General features: G+C 44.3%; 1 protein-coding gene across 1 annotated transcript; it reads left to right on the forward strand.

The window, feature by feature from the left end:
• Window positions 1-663: 663 nt before the first annotated feature.
• Window positions 664-5,954, forward strand: LOC306973622 (saxitoxin and tetrodotoxin-binding protein 2-like). Its single transcript, XM_079570591.1, has 6 exons — window positions 664-833; window positions 1,017-1,159; window positions 2,884-2,978; window positions 5,190-5,318; window positions 5,669-5,782; window positions 5,868-5,954. The coding sequence occupies exons 1-6, from the start codon at window positions 714-716 to the stop codon at window positions 5,909-5,911; spliced, it is 645 nt and encodes a 214-aa protein (XP_079426717.1). The 5' UTR covers window positions 664-713; the 3' UTR covers window positions 5,912-5,954.
• Window positions 5,955-15,616: the final 9,662 nt, after the last annotated feature.

Below are 15,616 nucleotides of genomic sequence, written 5' to 3' on the forward strand. Positions count from 1 at the left end.
TACACCTGAGTGTTTGTGTACTAACCATCTCTGATGACCTTCACTTCTTTTCCAGGGATAAATGAGGACACAACCTGGACAAGGGGTAGACCTCAACCCTGTACACCAGGACCTGGACGGAATCCAGACTTACCCAGGACTAACCCAACACCAATCATGAACTAATCAGGGACTTAATGTGACGCACACAAAATGTGCAATAACATTTTTTATGTTATTTTATAATCAGAGTATTTTTAGTTAGTAGAACTTCAGTTAACAAGGGACTTTATAATTGAATGTATTAATGTCTTTCTGTGATTCTGAGGTCATTGCAATATTGGGGTGCGCCACAAGGGGGCAATGTAGTGAGGAAACAGCGGAACCGCCAGGTGGGGTCCTTCTTGTCAACACGTTTGCGGCCTTCCCTCATACATGAAGCGAGGCTGCATCGAACAAAGCTCACTGCCTCTTGTCTCATCATTTCTTCCATTTATTCAGATGGTTCTTCTGGTGCGGGTCTGCCCCCTAGACCGGACCCGTAACATTAACCTGAACTGACCCTGGGCTAACCTAAAAATGAACCAGGACTAACTTTGGTCTATCCTTTGCTGGATCTGGTCCAACCCAGCCCTTGGTAAGTCGGTCAGTGACTCTGGCCCTTTGGACGGTCTCTTATTGGCGGTTGGGACAGATTTAAGAGCTGCGATTGGCTGGGTTCCCAGTTTGTCGAGATGAAGTCCACACTGAGAGTCCTGATTCCAGCCCTGCTCTTGGTCTGGGCCCAGGCCAACGACAAAGAGGCAGAATGTAAGGACCTCAAGAAGACCATCCACCCTGACCAACTACACAAGGTAAACCAGGACTGCAAAAGCTGTCTGCATAACATATACACACTGGAGAAAAACGTTTTTTAAAGGGAAATTTGGATGTATTTGGTCAAATGTACCACTTTAAATCAGTGCAACTTTAGGCAACTGTAATTGCTATTGCTTTGCTCTAATCCCAGTCTAACCAGTGTTGACCTGGTCCTGCAGGTGGAGGGGCATTGGGTCCTGGTCTGGGCGGTCAGTGATGGTCTGAAGGGTCAGGCTCTGATCCCAAACGTCACCAGCCAACACCTCACACTGCGTCTGCTTGACAACAAGACCCTCCACTATGACGAGAACAATGTCTACAGGTACTCAATCAGGACCCAATCAGGGCTAAACCAGTTTTTCTATAGCCCAAGGAGCTGCCTCACAGGGCTGCACAAACATTAAAATAATGTAACCAAAAAACAACAACAGGCCAATGTCCAAGCAACTGTAGTGTCCAGGATAATGTCCAAACAGATGTAATATCTAAGTAAACAGTAATGATAAAAAAAAAACAATACGAAAAAAAAAAAGAAACCTTGTGGAGAACAACAGGAGAGATCCACCTCCATGGACAGACTATATATTCATATAGGCCTGTACACAGTATAAAGATTCATATAGATATTCAGTGTTGGATTATTTTTAAACAAATGTAACTTGTATGTTAAATTGTTGCCTTGCCTCTTGGCCAGGACACTCTTGGAAAAAAAGATTTTTAATCTCCATGAGTTTTATCCTGGTTAAAAAAGGGTCAAATAAACAAATAGACCCAGGGCTGATGGGAGTCCCTCTGCAGACAGGGCTGAAGACAGACTATAGACAGACCCAGGGCTGATGGGAGTCCCTCTGCAGACAGGGCTGAAGACAGACTATAGACAGACCCAGGGCTGACGGGAGTCCCTCTGCAGACAGGGCTGACGGGAGTCCCTCTGCAGACAGGGCTGAAGACAGACTATAGACAGACCCAGGGCTGAAGACAGACTATAGACAGACCCAGGGCTGAAGACAGACTATAGACAGACCCAGGGCTGAAGACAGACTATAGACAGACCCAGGGCTGAAGACAGACTATAGACAGACCCAGGGCTGAAGACAGACTATAGACAGACCCAGGGCTGACGGGAGTCCCTCTGCAGACAGGGCTGAAGACAGACTATAGACAGACCCAGGGCTGACGGGAGTCCCTCTGCAGACAGGGCTGATGGGAGTCCCTCTGCAGACAGGGCTGAAGACAGACTATAGACAGACCCAGGGCTGATGGGAGTCCCTCTGCAGACAGGGCTGAAGTCAGACTATAGACAGACCCAGGGCTGACGGGAGTCCCTCTGCAGACAGGGCTGAAGACAGACTATAGACAGACCCAGGGCTGATGGGAGTCCCTCTGCAGACAGGGCTGAAGACAGACTATAGACAGACCCAGGGCTGACGGGAGTCCCTCTGCAGACAGGGCTGAAGACAGACTATAGACAGACCCAGGGCTGACGGGAGTCCCTCTGCAGACAGGGCTGAAGACAGACTATAGACAGACCCAGGGCTGACGGGAGTCCCTCTGCAGACAGGACTGAAGACTGTTGCAGAATGTCTTTGTTGGTGCTTCGGTTCTTGTTGTCCAGTCTCTGTTGGATAGGAGTTCCCTATCCCAATCCGTTCCCTATCTCCAGCCCTATGCACTTGGGACTGCGGGATACTGATGTCCGGTCGGTCAGTATCGCTGGAGCATCAGTAGGCCAGCAGCAGGGCATCTGAAACAGAGGCCGAAACCCAAAGGAAGTGGAAGGGGGGACACCATGTGAATAGCACTGATGAGGTCTGAGTTAATGCTGAGAACACTGACCCGCTGTCTGCATCAGGACCAGTTCAGCAGGGTCTGAGCCTGTGTGACACTGGATGATACAAACTAACACAGTGAAAGTGACTCTTCTTAAGACGGTGAGGTGTCTCTGTGATCGATGCAGTACATGTGTTGGTTTCTCTGGAACAGACTGAGGACACACACAGTGTACATGTGGGTTATAGGGCATTAACACAGAAGCTTGTGTTGCAGGGCTCAGAAGTGGAACTGCTCTCACTTTGTCCTGAACGCCACGGTCGTCGACGGCAACGATGAAGACGACTTCAAACTTGAGTCTGATGGAGGAAGTGAGTCACACGCCTCACACACCCAAACACCGGTGCTCTATGCACTATTATCAGTAACATAGGACTCAATAGATAATATAATATTCTTACGATTTATCAGGTGGGACACTGAATTTTAATAATGATCATTTTGAATGGTTCTGCGGCTGTTACATCACTTGCTGGGGCGCGGCAAACCATAATCTACTGCTAAGTCATACAAAGGTGGAGGTACTGTATGTACAATGGCGTAGCAAGAGATTTGATCACTATGTGCTCAGCATCATATTGGCCAAGTGGGACTGTGTATTTTTGTGGAGAATCGTGTTGGGTGTGTCTTGTTTTTTTATTTGTACTTCTTCATATATTTTTTTTTTTACAATCGCTCTAATTTGAAGTTTTTCATCAGCTTGTATTCCTGATTGAAGTTTTGAATGTCTTGTTTACTCTGAACTGTTGATTACCATTTAGCAACATTTCAACATTAAGTCACTCTTTGAAGTTTCTAAGTTCTTTAGATTATTCCTCGCTCACTTGCAACAAAAATCAGTATGATTAAGGCACTTTCATTATTCATCCACTGTTCTGTCCCACTTGTTTTTAGTCTTTACCAAAGCCCCAGGTTTGATATGACACAAACATGTCTGACAGCTCCTTATGCACCAACAGAACAGGCCGTATCACACACAGATCCATCATGGCCCTGTCACTATAGTTGTTCTAATTAGGGATGCACCGATACCAGTATCGGGTATCGGGCCGATACCACCTGCTTGTACTCATACTCGTACTCATTCATGAGGTCCCGATACCAGAAACCGATACCATTTGACGTGCGGCCAGCGCAGCTCCGAGGCGCAGCTACGAGGCGCAGCTCTCAGCTGAGGAGAGAAGAAGCAACAAACTGTAGAATTGTTTAGTGTAAATCCAATAATCCACATAGAGCTGACTTTATTCCAGACTGCGCTCTCTAAACCAGAGTCTGAGCTGGATTTAACCAGAGCTAATGTTGTTAGCGCTGCAGCGTCTGCAGTGTTTACAACATACAGGCTAACGTTGCTAACGCTAGCAGTTTTGGCCATTCTGACGCCGTTTTATGCCCAGGGGTTTATTCATCTGAAAAACTAACCCAGCGACTAAAAAGTCCTCAGAAAATCCAGATTAAAGACATACAGCATGTTTATATTGAGGGAAAATGAGCTGCAGCAGAACAATGAAAACGCTGTAGCTTCTCGCTAAGTTACTACAAACACACGAGAAAATCTACAGGAGCTGAAGTAAAGACGAAAAGAGACCATTTAAGAAACATCTCAATACTATTGTTAAATAAAAATACATACATGAATAAAGCACAGACATTGAGGAGCTTTTGGACATGGACTTTTCTGTCTATGATGGACAGTGCAATAAAAAATTTAAATTATATTGAATGAAAATACAATAAATAAATAAATGGCATCAGCACAATTCTAATATAACGGCTCTAAAATGTGTCGCCGACTTTACTTAAGGAAATGTACATGAGTAAATTTGCTAATTACAAACCAATCTGCTGTGAAAAAAGTAAGAATGTTGAAGAAAATGCCTTGTACTCGTATCGGTATTCGGTATCGGCGAGTACTTAAATCAAAGTACTCGTACTCGTATCGGTTTTAGAAAAAGTGGTATCGGTGCATCCCTAGTTTTAATGGTTAATATTATTCATAACCTCTTAAAGGAACAGGCCACCATTTTTCCACACTGAGATATGTTCTTACCTGAGTGTGGTACCTTCCATCTCCACCCCAAAGGAAATGTGTAACTTCTGTGAATAAAATAGATGTACTTTGTGTTTTGTAACTTAATTCTTCATAATGATTCCCTTTTCTTTGAAAATATTAAAGATGGTTTACTTCACACACCTCTTATTTGAAACAGGTCCTTAAGAGAAGCCATGAAGGCCAAACGTAGAACAAGAACATTCTCATCATGTGACCTCTGAAACATAAATCAAAGTTTTCCGCTCAAAGGGTTACTCAGTACTCAAGTAACATTATAGTACTTTTTTACGCTTGGGGAAATATTTGAACCACAACTTTTTACTTCAACTTGAGTGAAATGATTTTTAAGTAGCTCTTTTTTACTACAGTCTTCAGAAGGTACTTTGTTTGTATAAATATACTGTGAGTAAAGCTTTAGTTTCACACGTCTGTGAAGGCCTGTAAGTGGTCACTGTGCACTCTTGTTCTGAAGTTGCTGAGTTCGAGGGGAAGGAGGGCCCGCTCCCGGATAATGTGACCCTGTCATTCCATGCGAGCTGTGCCGAATGTCTGGTTATGGTCTACAGGAGCAACTACTGGGACAACTTCCTCCTCATCTACAGTGAGTAGCTAAACGGCTTTGAAACGTTTTATGATCGCTGCTCTCCATCGTCGGGTTGAAAGGTCGAAGGTTGTGATGGACGAGTGAAGTCATGTGACACTTCAAGGCTTTCCCGGCAAAAAGTCAAAGCTTCAGACCATTGTAATGCCCTAAGCAAGAATGTTAAATGGTAAAGCAATCTGGTCATCTCTGGTCAAAGGTTGTGATCTCTGTAACTCGAGCATCAAAATGATTTCCAAGTTTGAGGTGGCGTTCATGAGCCACCTCATTACGAGAGCACATGAAGGCAGCATTAGACGGGCTTTTCTCCCAGCTGGTTCAGACCTGTTTCAGACGTTGGTTCCTCTCAGGGCGTGAGGGCCATCACACAGACGTGGAGCCGAAGGAGAAGGAGTCACACCTGAAACGGGCCGAGTGCCTGGGCTTCCCCACAGAGCCGGCGTTTGTGTACGACGGACACTCAGGTCAGCATTTACAATCCTTTCCAGACATTTGACAGTTGACATTTAGGAAATCCTTTGACCTCTGTGGGGACATGTTGTGTTGCAGAGCTCTGTCAGAAGACGTCTCCTCCGGCAAACGCCGAGTCCTGAAGCTGGAAATAAAGCCTTTAAACTCCCACCTGTCTCATCTGTTCTGACTGAAAATACAAAAGACATTTAGACTCAGCATGTTCTTGGCGGAACAATTAAGAATGAAGAAGATCAAATGGTGAAGCTGAAGTGTGTATAACTTACACCAGAAGAGGGACCGTCTCCCAACTCAGGCTTTATCTCTGTTACTACAGCATCCATCATTATTATAAATGTAAATGAAAAGTAGAGAGTGCAGATCAGATACTTTCAGTGTCGAGTTCATTTGAACAGGGTCAGAGTTGAGGCCTGTTAAAAACCAAAGCTTATTAATGAAGCACTTCCGGCCTTCAGGCTTTAACAGCTGCGACAGTGGTCTGGACCAGAGTTTAGAGCCGTCAAGCCACGAAAAACAAAGACATACTGATATGTTTCTCATGTAAGTGGATCAAATGATTTGCTCAAGTCTAATCCAGATGCTTCAGAAATGTCCATGTTAAAAGAGAGTCAACATATTGGTGGGGCTATTGCACACTGTGTCCGGTGTACATGTTTTTACTATTAGATTCAATGGGAGGAAAAAGTATGTGATCCCTTTGGAATTTCTCACATTTCTGCCTAAAGAGGTCATAAAATATGGTCTGATTAAAACCACAAGAGTGAGTCCACAGTGTCTGCTTAAACTAACACCAGCAAAAGAATTACATCGTGTCATATTTCCATTGGCCAAAACATGTAAACATTCACAGGACAGGGAGGAATAAGTAAGTGAACCCCCTGGCTAAAGATCCTCTAAAAGCTAATTAGACAAATGTATGCAGACATTTCGAGTCAGGTGTGAGCCAGCCTGAGGTCCAGTCACTGAGGTGTGGCTTAAAGCTGCCACTGAAACACACACAGTAGTTAAGAAGTGTCTGATGTGCACCAGGCCTCGCTCAGAAGAGCTCTCTGAAGACCTGCCATCAAGAATGACTGATTTGTATCAAGCTGGAAAAGGTTACAGAACCATCTCTAAAAGTCTTGATGTTCATAAATCAACTACTAGGCAAAGCTTTACCTAAACTGAGCTCAAACTGCTACATAATGTCATTTAAACAGCAGACTATAACTTAACAATGCATTTACCCTCAGCACAATGATAAAAGAGCATAAAGATTTAAAATAACTATAAAAATGACAAATACAATGACAGGAGCAGTGTTAATGTCGTCGACTAAAATATTTAGTCTTAATTTTAGTCAAAGTGATATTTTTGACGACTAAAATTGGACTAAAACTAAATTAAAAGTTTCTCATGAGACTAAAACTGTGACTAAAATGTCCAGATATTTTAGTCGACTAAAATAAGACTAAATAAAAATGAAAAGGAGAGACTAAAATCATCCAAACTTCTATTGAGCGTCTGAAAGAGCCTCAGATCATGTAAATTCTCTGCTAAAGGATCAGCTCTGAGCTTTGTTCATGTGGAGCAGCTCCATGAAGCAGAGGAACAACATTAAATATGATTATAATGAATATTATCAATATAAGTCGACTACATTAGTCTTAATTTTACTCGACTAAATTGACATGAAATTTAGTCGACTAAAACTAGACTAAAATTTAAAAGTTTTTTTTTACTAAATCTTGACTAAAATGAAATTACATTTTAGTCAAAGACTAAAACTAAAACTAAACTAAAATATGTGTCAAATATGTCAAAATGAACACTGGACAGGAGGAGTTCAGCCGTCAGGTGAGGTCAGGACGTGGATCTGTCCGGACTGAACCGGGACTGACCTCTGAGCGGTTCAATAAAATCAATGTGTTTTTGTAGGTTAAATATTAACGGGCCCCGAGCCCTTCACCTGAGGCGCCCCTGAACTGTGACCCCCGAGCTTTTCAATCACTCCTCCTCACGCTTCGGTCCAGGCCACTGTCCAAGGTAAAGAACCGGCCAGTAGTGGATTTGTGCCAGTGGAGGCAGAATGACCGGAGCGATACAAGAGCACCACCTCATGATGTCATCAGGTGATGCCATCTGCAGCTTTAGGGGAAGAAAAGACGGCATCTTAACCTCTTAACCCCCACCGCAACCAAGCACCTTTTCTCCAGTAAAAACCTCTCGAAAAAGTGTCAAAAAAGCAACAAAAATGAGGATGAAAATGCAACAAATAAGCAATAAAAAAATGTCAAAAGATCCATTCAGATTAGTTTTACAGGTCTTAGCTTTCAAATGAGGTGCTACACTGGCCCATAGGCTGTAAGCTTTCAGATTTGGGTAAAGCTGAACAGGAGAAAGTGCACTAGGTTAAGCTGGGGTTAAGAGGTTAAAGACAGGAGCTGGGACTGACTGAGATAATAAACAGGCCTGTTTCATGCTATAAGAAAACTCCTGTTTGACTGAGTGGTTTCTCTCGATGCATGTATGTTTGTACTGTGATAAAAGCTGAGCTACAATCAACAAATCAAATACGAGCTCAGGCCTTGGTGTTTTCTAAATGTTGGGACACAGGATGGACAATGATTGGACAGCATCTTCACTGATAGACTCATACACTCCACTTCCCTCTACAAAACAAGCTTCTTAAAGCATTTGGTGACATTTGAGGTCAAAGCCATGGGACGTAGATCGTTACTGGCTGTGGCACCAGGTTTTTTAGGAATGGGTGTTATGTGGGATCATTTCCCCAAAGCTGGCACTTTCTGTATATTAAGAGAACTAGAGGACACCAAGCAGCTGCAAGTTCCTCCTTCACTCCGGTCAGCCTCCAGGATGTGGAGGACAACTGACATTGTTCCAACATCTCTGTTGTTTAAAAAGCCCAAAAAGTAGTGGCCAGCCAGGTGACGTCCTTTATGGAGCAGCACATCCCAATCTAGCTTTCAAAAATGAAACGGCTCTTAAGAGAAGATAATCCTTTACTGATCTCACATCTCGAGAAAATTCACTTAAATTCACCCCGGTGTGCAAAATAGACAGGAAATATGCAGATAGTTCAATAGTAAAAGAGAGTTATGGACAATGAGTAAAAGCAAAGGGGCAAAAATATAAAAAAAAATAAAACAAAAAAAAATGAGAATAAACTATAACAAGTAGAATATCAAGGTACAGAGAATATTGCATGTAGTATTTTCATTGTGGTCAGAGCCGGTGCTGGCCCTTCTGAGGCAGTAAGCAAAAATCCACTTGGGGGCCCTACAGTACTCATCCCAAGGCTATTCAACGAAGAGCGGATAGCTGTTCGTTGAATAGCACAGTGGAACTGTTCTCAGTAGTGCAGGCCCTGCCCCTGGGAGAACCACTATCCACTAAGCCACTGTCAGAGTTTTGGACCACACTGGTCTATTGTACCACACTTTTTAAAATGGCAAATGGTCACATTCTGTCACCTCTGGACCCTGACCCACTGTTTGGGAGCGTTTTGAAGCTTTTCGTTGTTGTAGCTGAGCCACCGGGGCAGATGCTGTGCCGGCCCAAAAACAACAACAAAAAAGAAGATGGTATGTCGGCCAAAGATGTAAGCAAGTCACTAGCTTGATTGTGAACTGGAGCTACAGCAGCTCTGGGACTTTTACAAAGACACACTTCAGTGTTTCTTTACCTAAACACCCAGGATTAAAGTGACGAGAAAACCTTTATCAGAGGCTGAATCTGCACTGGGAATGTGTTTGGGCCTCGAGGATGAATGTTGTAGCTACGAACACAAGCTGACGTGCGGCCAGAGCGTCAGTGACATTTGTGACAAGCGTCTGACTTCAGGTAAGCACATGTGTCTAACTACGGGCTTTAGGCGCCTTTTTGACGCCCGGGAAGCGTTTGGCTACCACAGAGTCATAAAAAGTCCTGAGCAGAGACCTGACAGACACTTTGGCCCATCTTGTAAAGGGCGTTTTTTCTGTTTATTGTTGAGGTGAACACCCAGGTGCTTGAAACTGTCCACCTCCTCCATGTCCTCCCCTGGATGTTCAGTGCTGTGTGCGGTAGTGGCTTCCTCCTGAAGTCGATCACCATCTCCTTACTGGTGTTCAAGCACAGGTGGTTGCGCTCACGTCAGTCCACAAAATCCATGATAACTGACCGGTACTCCAGGTCGTTCCCCTCAGCCCATGATAGCAGAGTCGTCGGAGAACTTCTGCCCTGAGGGCCCCGGTGCTGCAGACGACCACCTCAGACTCACAGCTGCGCAGTCGCACATACTGTGGTCGGTCCGTGAGGTAGTCGATGGTCCATGCAGTAAGATGTTCATCCACTCCTGCGTCCTCCAGCTTCCCCCGCAGCAGCGCCGGCCTGATGGTGTTGAAGGACGTGACCCTCACAGCGCTCCCGTCGGGCTCCAGGTGGGTGAGCGCCCTCTGCAGAAGGTAGACGACAGAGTACTCCACGCCGACGTGAGGCCTGTATGCAAACTGCAGCGGGTCCAGGGTGGAGCTCACCACAGAGCAGAGGTGGGTGAGGATGCAGGGGGGAGTCCATATGGTGGGGGCTGGATCGTGGGTGCAGGGGGGTTGAAGGCAGGTGAAGGTAGTCAGGGAGGGGGGCAGTGTCGCCTCTAGTGCCCACTATGCATTAAGGAACAGGCCCGTTTGGCTGATGTAGCCAATACAATCTGTGACAGGCAGAATGACCTTCCCTACGTTGTCACTTATACTATAAACATAAATATATTTAGTTTACATTCTCTGTAAAAGACACACACTAAGCGACACACAATCGTGAAGTGAAATGAATTGTCTTCAGACACTGGACAAAAAGCCCTAAAATCCGGGAAGATTTAACACAGTATATGTCCGTATTTGTCAAAGACCCGGAGAATATCCAGAGATATGCAAGACGTATCTTCGAGGTATGTGAACAGGAGTTTGATGAAGGTCAGAGAGACCGAAACGTCACTGTAATAAAAGCCACGTAAAAGAGAGAGCTTCTACTCATCAAGCACTATCTAAGATTAGCACAATAAGTATTTCAAAATGGATGGATGGAACACAGCTTCACTGGAGGATAATGTGTGTTCATAATGGAGGGTGTGAAATGGCACCAAGATCAGAACTAAGTGAAGTCTTTAGTTTAAATTAGGACATTTTTTCTATGTCATTTTTTTTAAATTCAACATTAACTTTCAGTTTTCTCATCCAACACATTTCCAGTGCTTGAAGCCTGCCACATGTGTTCAATACACTGCTAATCTTTCATGAGAAAAGGATGTTTATGTACTGTATGTGGTAAACAATGCATTACTTTGTAAAAAGTGTTGAAAATCACCTCTGTCTGGCTCTTCTCCCTCAACTGCAGTGGTGTCATCTCTTCTTCCCTGCACACCACTTCCTGTCTGCCAGTACCCTGTTAAAAGACAAATATGGTGAAGTTGTGGCTCATTAGACAGATAAATAGTATTTTGCATAGGGGGAAAGGAATCATTTTTGTACAGCACTTTTCACAGAACACACCCAAACGTACCCTCTCACCACCACCGTCAACTTACTCAAGCTACCATATATTTCCGCATGGTCTTCCAACCTGGTACAATCCCGCTCCAGCTGCTCAGCCTCTGACCCCTGGCTCGAACAGGCATTGTGAAAGTGGCATGGCCTGTACATAAGAATAATCATTACATTCTAAAAACACAACAAACAAGATTAAAAACTAAAGGCAGATGATCCAAACATCTGTTGGGACATTCATACTTTTCCCTCCCAATGCACGGCCTTAAAGGCCAGAAAGGCTGATTTAAAACAGTATGACAAAAATATGATTGAACTTCCTGTCCTAAATGGTCACATTTATACAGCGCCTTTCTACCTACTTTTGAAGCACTAAAAGCGCTTTACCTCAATGAATCACTCACCCATTCACATTCATACACCTGTGTATGCAGACACTGGAGGCAAGGTGGGGGAAGTGTTTTGCCCAACGACACGATGACAGTGCGCACCTGTCCGAATGGATCTAAACACATAAAACAAAACAGGCTGATACAGTATATAACAACCCTTTAGTTTTCTTGGCTGAAATTGACATCCACCCTGGTCCTCATCCATGTGTGGACAACATTCAGATCCTCCAAAACTTTTGTGGCAAAGCAAATATGGACATTATTAATAGTAAAAGCATAAACAGTAAATGATTACAAGATGCAAACGAGATTGAATGCAGCAAGAAAGTGCAATGTTTTTGGCACTTAGGAAATTAGGTAAGAAAATAATGAGTAATACTTATTATTACCAGGTTTGTGCTGGTTTGACACACACAGTCTGTCTCAGAGACACACACACCAAGCAGTGTAAATATTCACATTTTTGGGTGCAAACATTAATGTCTGGCACCAAATGCAGTATTAATATTACCATGTTGTTTTGTAAATGACATGACTCAGTCCAAATGATTAAAATAGACGGCGATGCAGCACAATTTAGTGGCAAACTAATTTTAACTATAACAAAAAAACAAAAAACGGTTAGCTTATCTTTAGCTCATTTATTAGAGTGTTTTGTCTGATTGCTAGCGACACAGAGCCAATATCCTCAGTGAAGTAAAATACTTACGTAAATGCCATCCATAGGTCGTTAGATAAAGCTAGCCAAAGTTTAAAGTCTACATGTTTGTAATCTAATGTCAGTTCAAATACAGCTGCTCTGTGATGCTCTCAGAGGTCTGTTAGTCCAAGAACACACCAGGCAGGTCCGGGATCACGTTATTGAGAAGTATAAAGCTGGGTTAGGTTCTAAAAACATTTAGAAGCTTTGAACATCTCTCAAAGTACAGTTAAATCCACCATCCAGGAACGGAAAGAGTCTGGCATCACTGCAAACCTACCAAGACCCGGCCGTCCTCCTAAACTTACTGACCGAACAAGGACAGCACTGACCACAGCTGTTGCCAAGAAGCCTATGATGACCCTGGATGCTCTCTGCAGTCCTCCGCAATCAAGTCAAGCTGTTATTAATTGAACGATAAGTCTATATAGTAATTATCGTGAATTATCGTTTTTTTAGTCATCAGTTATTCATGAGAATAAATACTATGATGAGAAAAGACAAAGGGAGTGAGAGATATTGTACATCGTGCCACAACCCAATTATACAATTTTTCCCGCTCAAACTTGGCTGTAAATACTGGGGCTAGCCCACAATTATAGCTTTGCCCGCTAGCCTGTTAGTTTATTTTCTCAACAAACTGAAAGCTGCAGACACAACACAGTCAGGACTTACCTGTACCATGTCATAAACCTCAGAAATGTGAGCCAAAAGGGATTTTGTAGACAACTGAGAGCAGCGAGGGAGATGTTTTCCATTAGTGTGTATTGGGGCCTCTGACCCAGTGCAAGGAAAGTTGCAAGTGTGTTTTTTTGGCCAGAGACACCATGGGTAGATGAAAGATCATCCCATTAAAGGAATAGGCCACCGTTTTTACATACTGAGATATGTTCTTACCTTAGCTTAGACAAGTTCATTTGTACCTTTCTGATCTTCCCCCGTGCCTTCAGTCACGTAAACACAGCACAGACGGCGTTAGCATTTAGCCTCTCCCTCTCTCCTCTATAGCTCCAAACTAGGTCAAGATAGAAGCTACCAAGCTCTTTCCCCTTTTTAATATGGTTATAAATGCTACACTACAAAGTATAATTACACAAAATTAAACAATGTGGATTTTCTATCGGATAAAAAGGGGAACTATATTGCAAGGCGTAATAATACCAGGAGTAGTTCGGCATCCGCACAGTAAAGTGAGGATATTTCTGTGCACCTGTTTATACACTGCTCACAAAAACTTAGGGCACACTCAAAAAACACAATGTAACTCCAAGTCAATGAAATTTCTGGGATATCAGACTGTCCAGTTAGGAAGCCACGCTTATTGTGAATCAGTTTCACTTGGTGTTGTGGAAATTAAACAGACAACAGGTGGAAATGAGCGGCAATTAGCAAGATCACTCCAAAAGAGGAATGGTTTTGCAGGTGGTGACCACAGACCATTTCCCTGTCTTCATCCTTTGTACTGTATTTTTGGAACACTTTTGCATTTGTCCAGTGTTCTCACCACTAGAGGCATCATGAGGAGCATCTACAACCCACAGAAGCTGCTCAGGGAGTGATGCTCATCCAAAATGGCACGTCCATTCATGCTGTGGCAAGAAGGTTTGCTGTGTCTCCCAGCGCAGTGTCCAGAGCATGGAGGAGATACCAGGAGACAGGCCAGTACACCAGGAGACCTGGGGGGGCGACCGAGGTCAACAACCCAGCAGCAGGACCGCTATCTGCTCATTTGTGCACGGAGAAACAGGAGAAGCACTGCCCGAGCCCTACAAAATGACCTCCAGAGGGCCACAAATGTGCATGTTGGTCCTCAAACGGTCAGAAACCCACTCCATGAGGGGGGTATGAGGGGGGTATGAGGGTGGTATGAGGGTGGTATGAGGGTGGTATGAGGGCGGTATGAGGGTGGTATGAGGGTGGTCTGAGGGTGGTATGAGGGGGGTATGAGGGTGGTATGAGGGGGGTATGAGGGTGGTATGAGGGGGGTATGAGGGGGGTATGAGGGCGTTGGGCCGGTGTTTACTGCCCAACACCGTGCAGCCCGATTGGCATTTGCCCGAGAACACAGCGATTGGCAGATTGGCCAATGGTGCCCTGTGCTCTTCACGGATGAGAGCAGGTTCACCCTGAGCACATGTGACAGACGTGACAGAGTCTGGAGACGCCCTGGAGAACGTTCTGCTGCTGCAACATCATCCAGCATGACCGGTTTGGTGGTGGGTCAGTGATGGTCTGGGGAGGCATTTCATTGGAGGGCCGCACAGCCCTCCATGTGCGAGCCAGAGGTTCCCTGACTGGCATTGGGGACCGGGATGAGATCCTCAGACCTATTGTAAGACCATATGCTGGTGCTGTGGGCCCTGGGTTCCTTCTGATGCCTGATAATGCCAGGCCACATGTGGCAAGAGTGTGTCAGCAGGTCCTGCATGATGAAGGTATTGATGTTCTGGACTGGCCTGCCCGTTCCCCAGACTTAAATCCAATAGAGCACATCTGGAACATCATGTCTCGGTCCATCCATCAACGCCACGTCGCACCACAGACTGTCCAGGAGCTGACTGATGCTCTAATCCAGGTCTGGGAGGAGATCCCTCAGGAGGACATCCGTGGTCTCATCAGGAGCATGCCCAGGCGCTGTAGGGAGTGCATTCAGGCACGTGGAGGCCACACACACGACTGAGGATGATACAGACTCGTTTGGAGGAATTTCTACAGAATTTGGATCAACCAGTGACCTGATTTGTCACTTTGATTTTGACCATAATTTTGGATCCAGACCTCCAGGGGCTGAGAATTTCATTTCCATTTATCATTCTTATGTTATTTTGTTCTCAACACATTGCCCTTCACTATGAATAAAGATTTTCATCCAAAAAATCAAATTGATTGACATTTAGGATGTGTTTTTTGAGTGTGCCCTAAGTTTTTGTGAGCAGTGTAGTATTAACCCCAGAGGAAGTACAGAAGTATTTATTGAGGTAAAAAAGTCACATAGTTCTGCTTTAAATGAAGTTTTGAACAAGTAAATAAATCTGGTTCTGAGGTCGGCCTGACTCTATGATGGTTCAGACTCAGCACTGTTTGGCTGCAGTGGAGCATTTCCACTGCAAAAGGACTGCAGTTGTTTCTCCCACAGATGAGAACAATGTGGACAAATAGTGCCTTTGGATGGAGGCTAGAGGCAAGGAGTAGAGGAAATTAGCAGCTAAAAGA

The sequence above is a fragment of the Gobius niger genome (genome assembly GCF_951799975.1).
Source record: "Gobius niger genome assembly, chromosome: 14".
Taxonomy (NCBI): Eukaryota; Metazoa; Chordata; class Actinopteri; order Gobiiformes; family Gobiidae; genus Gobius; species Gobius niger.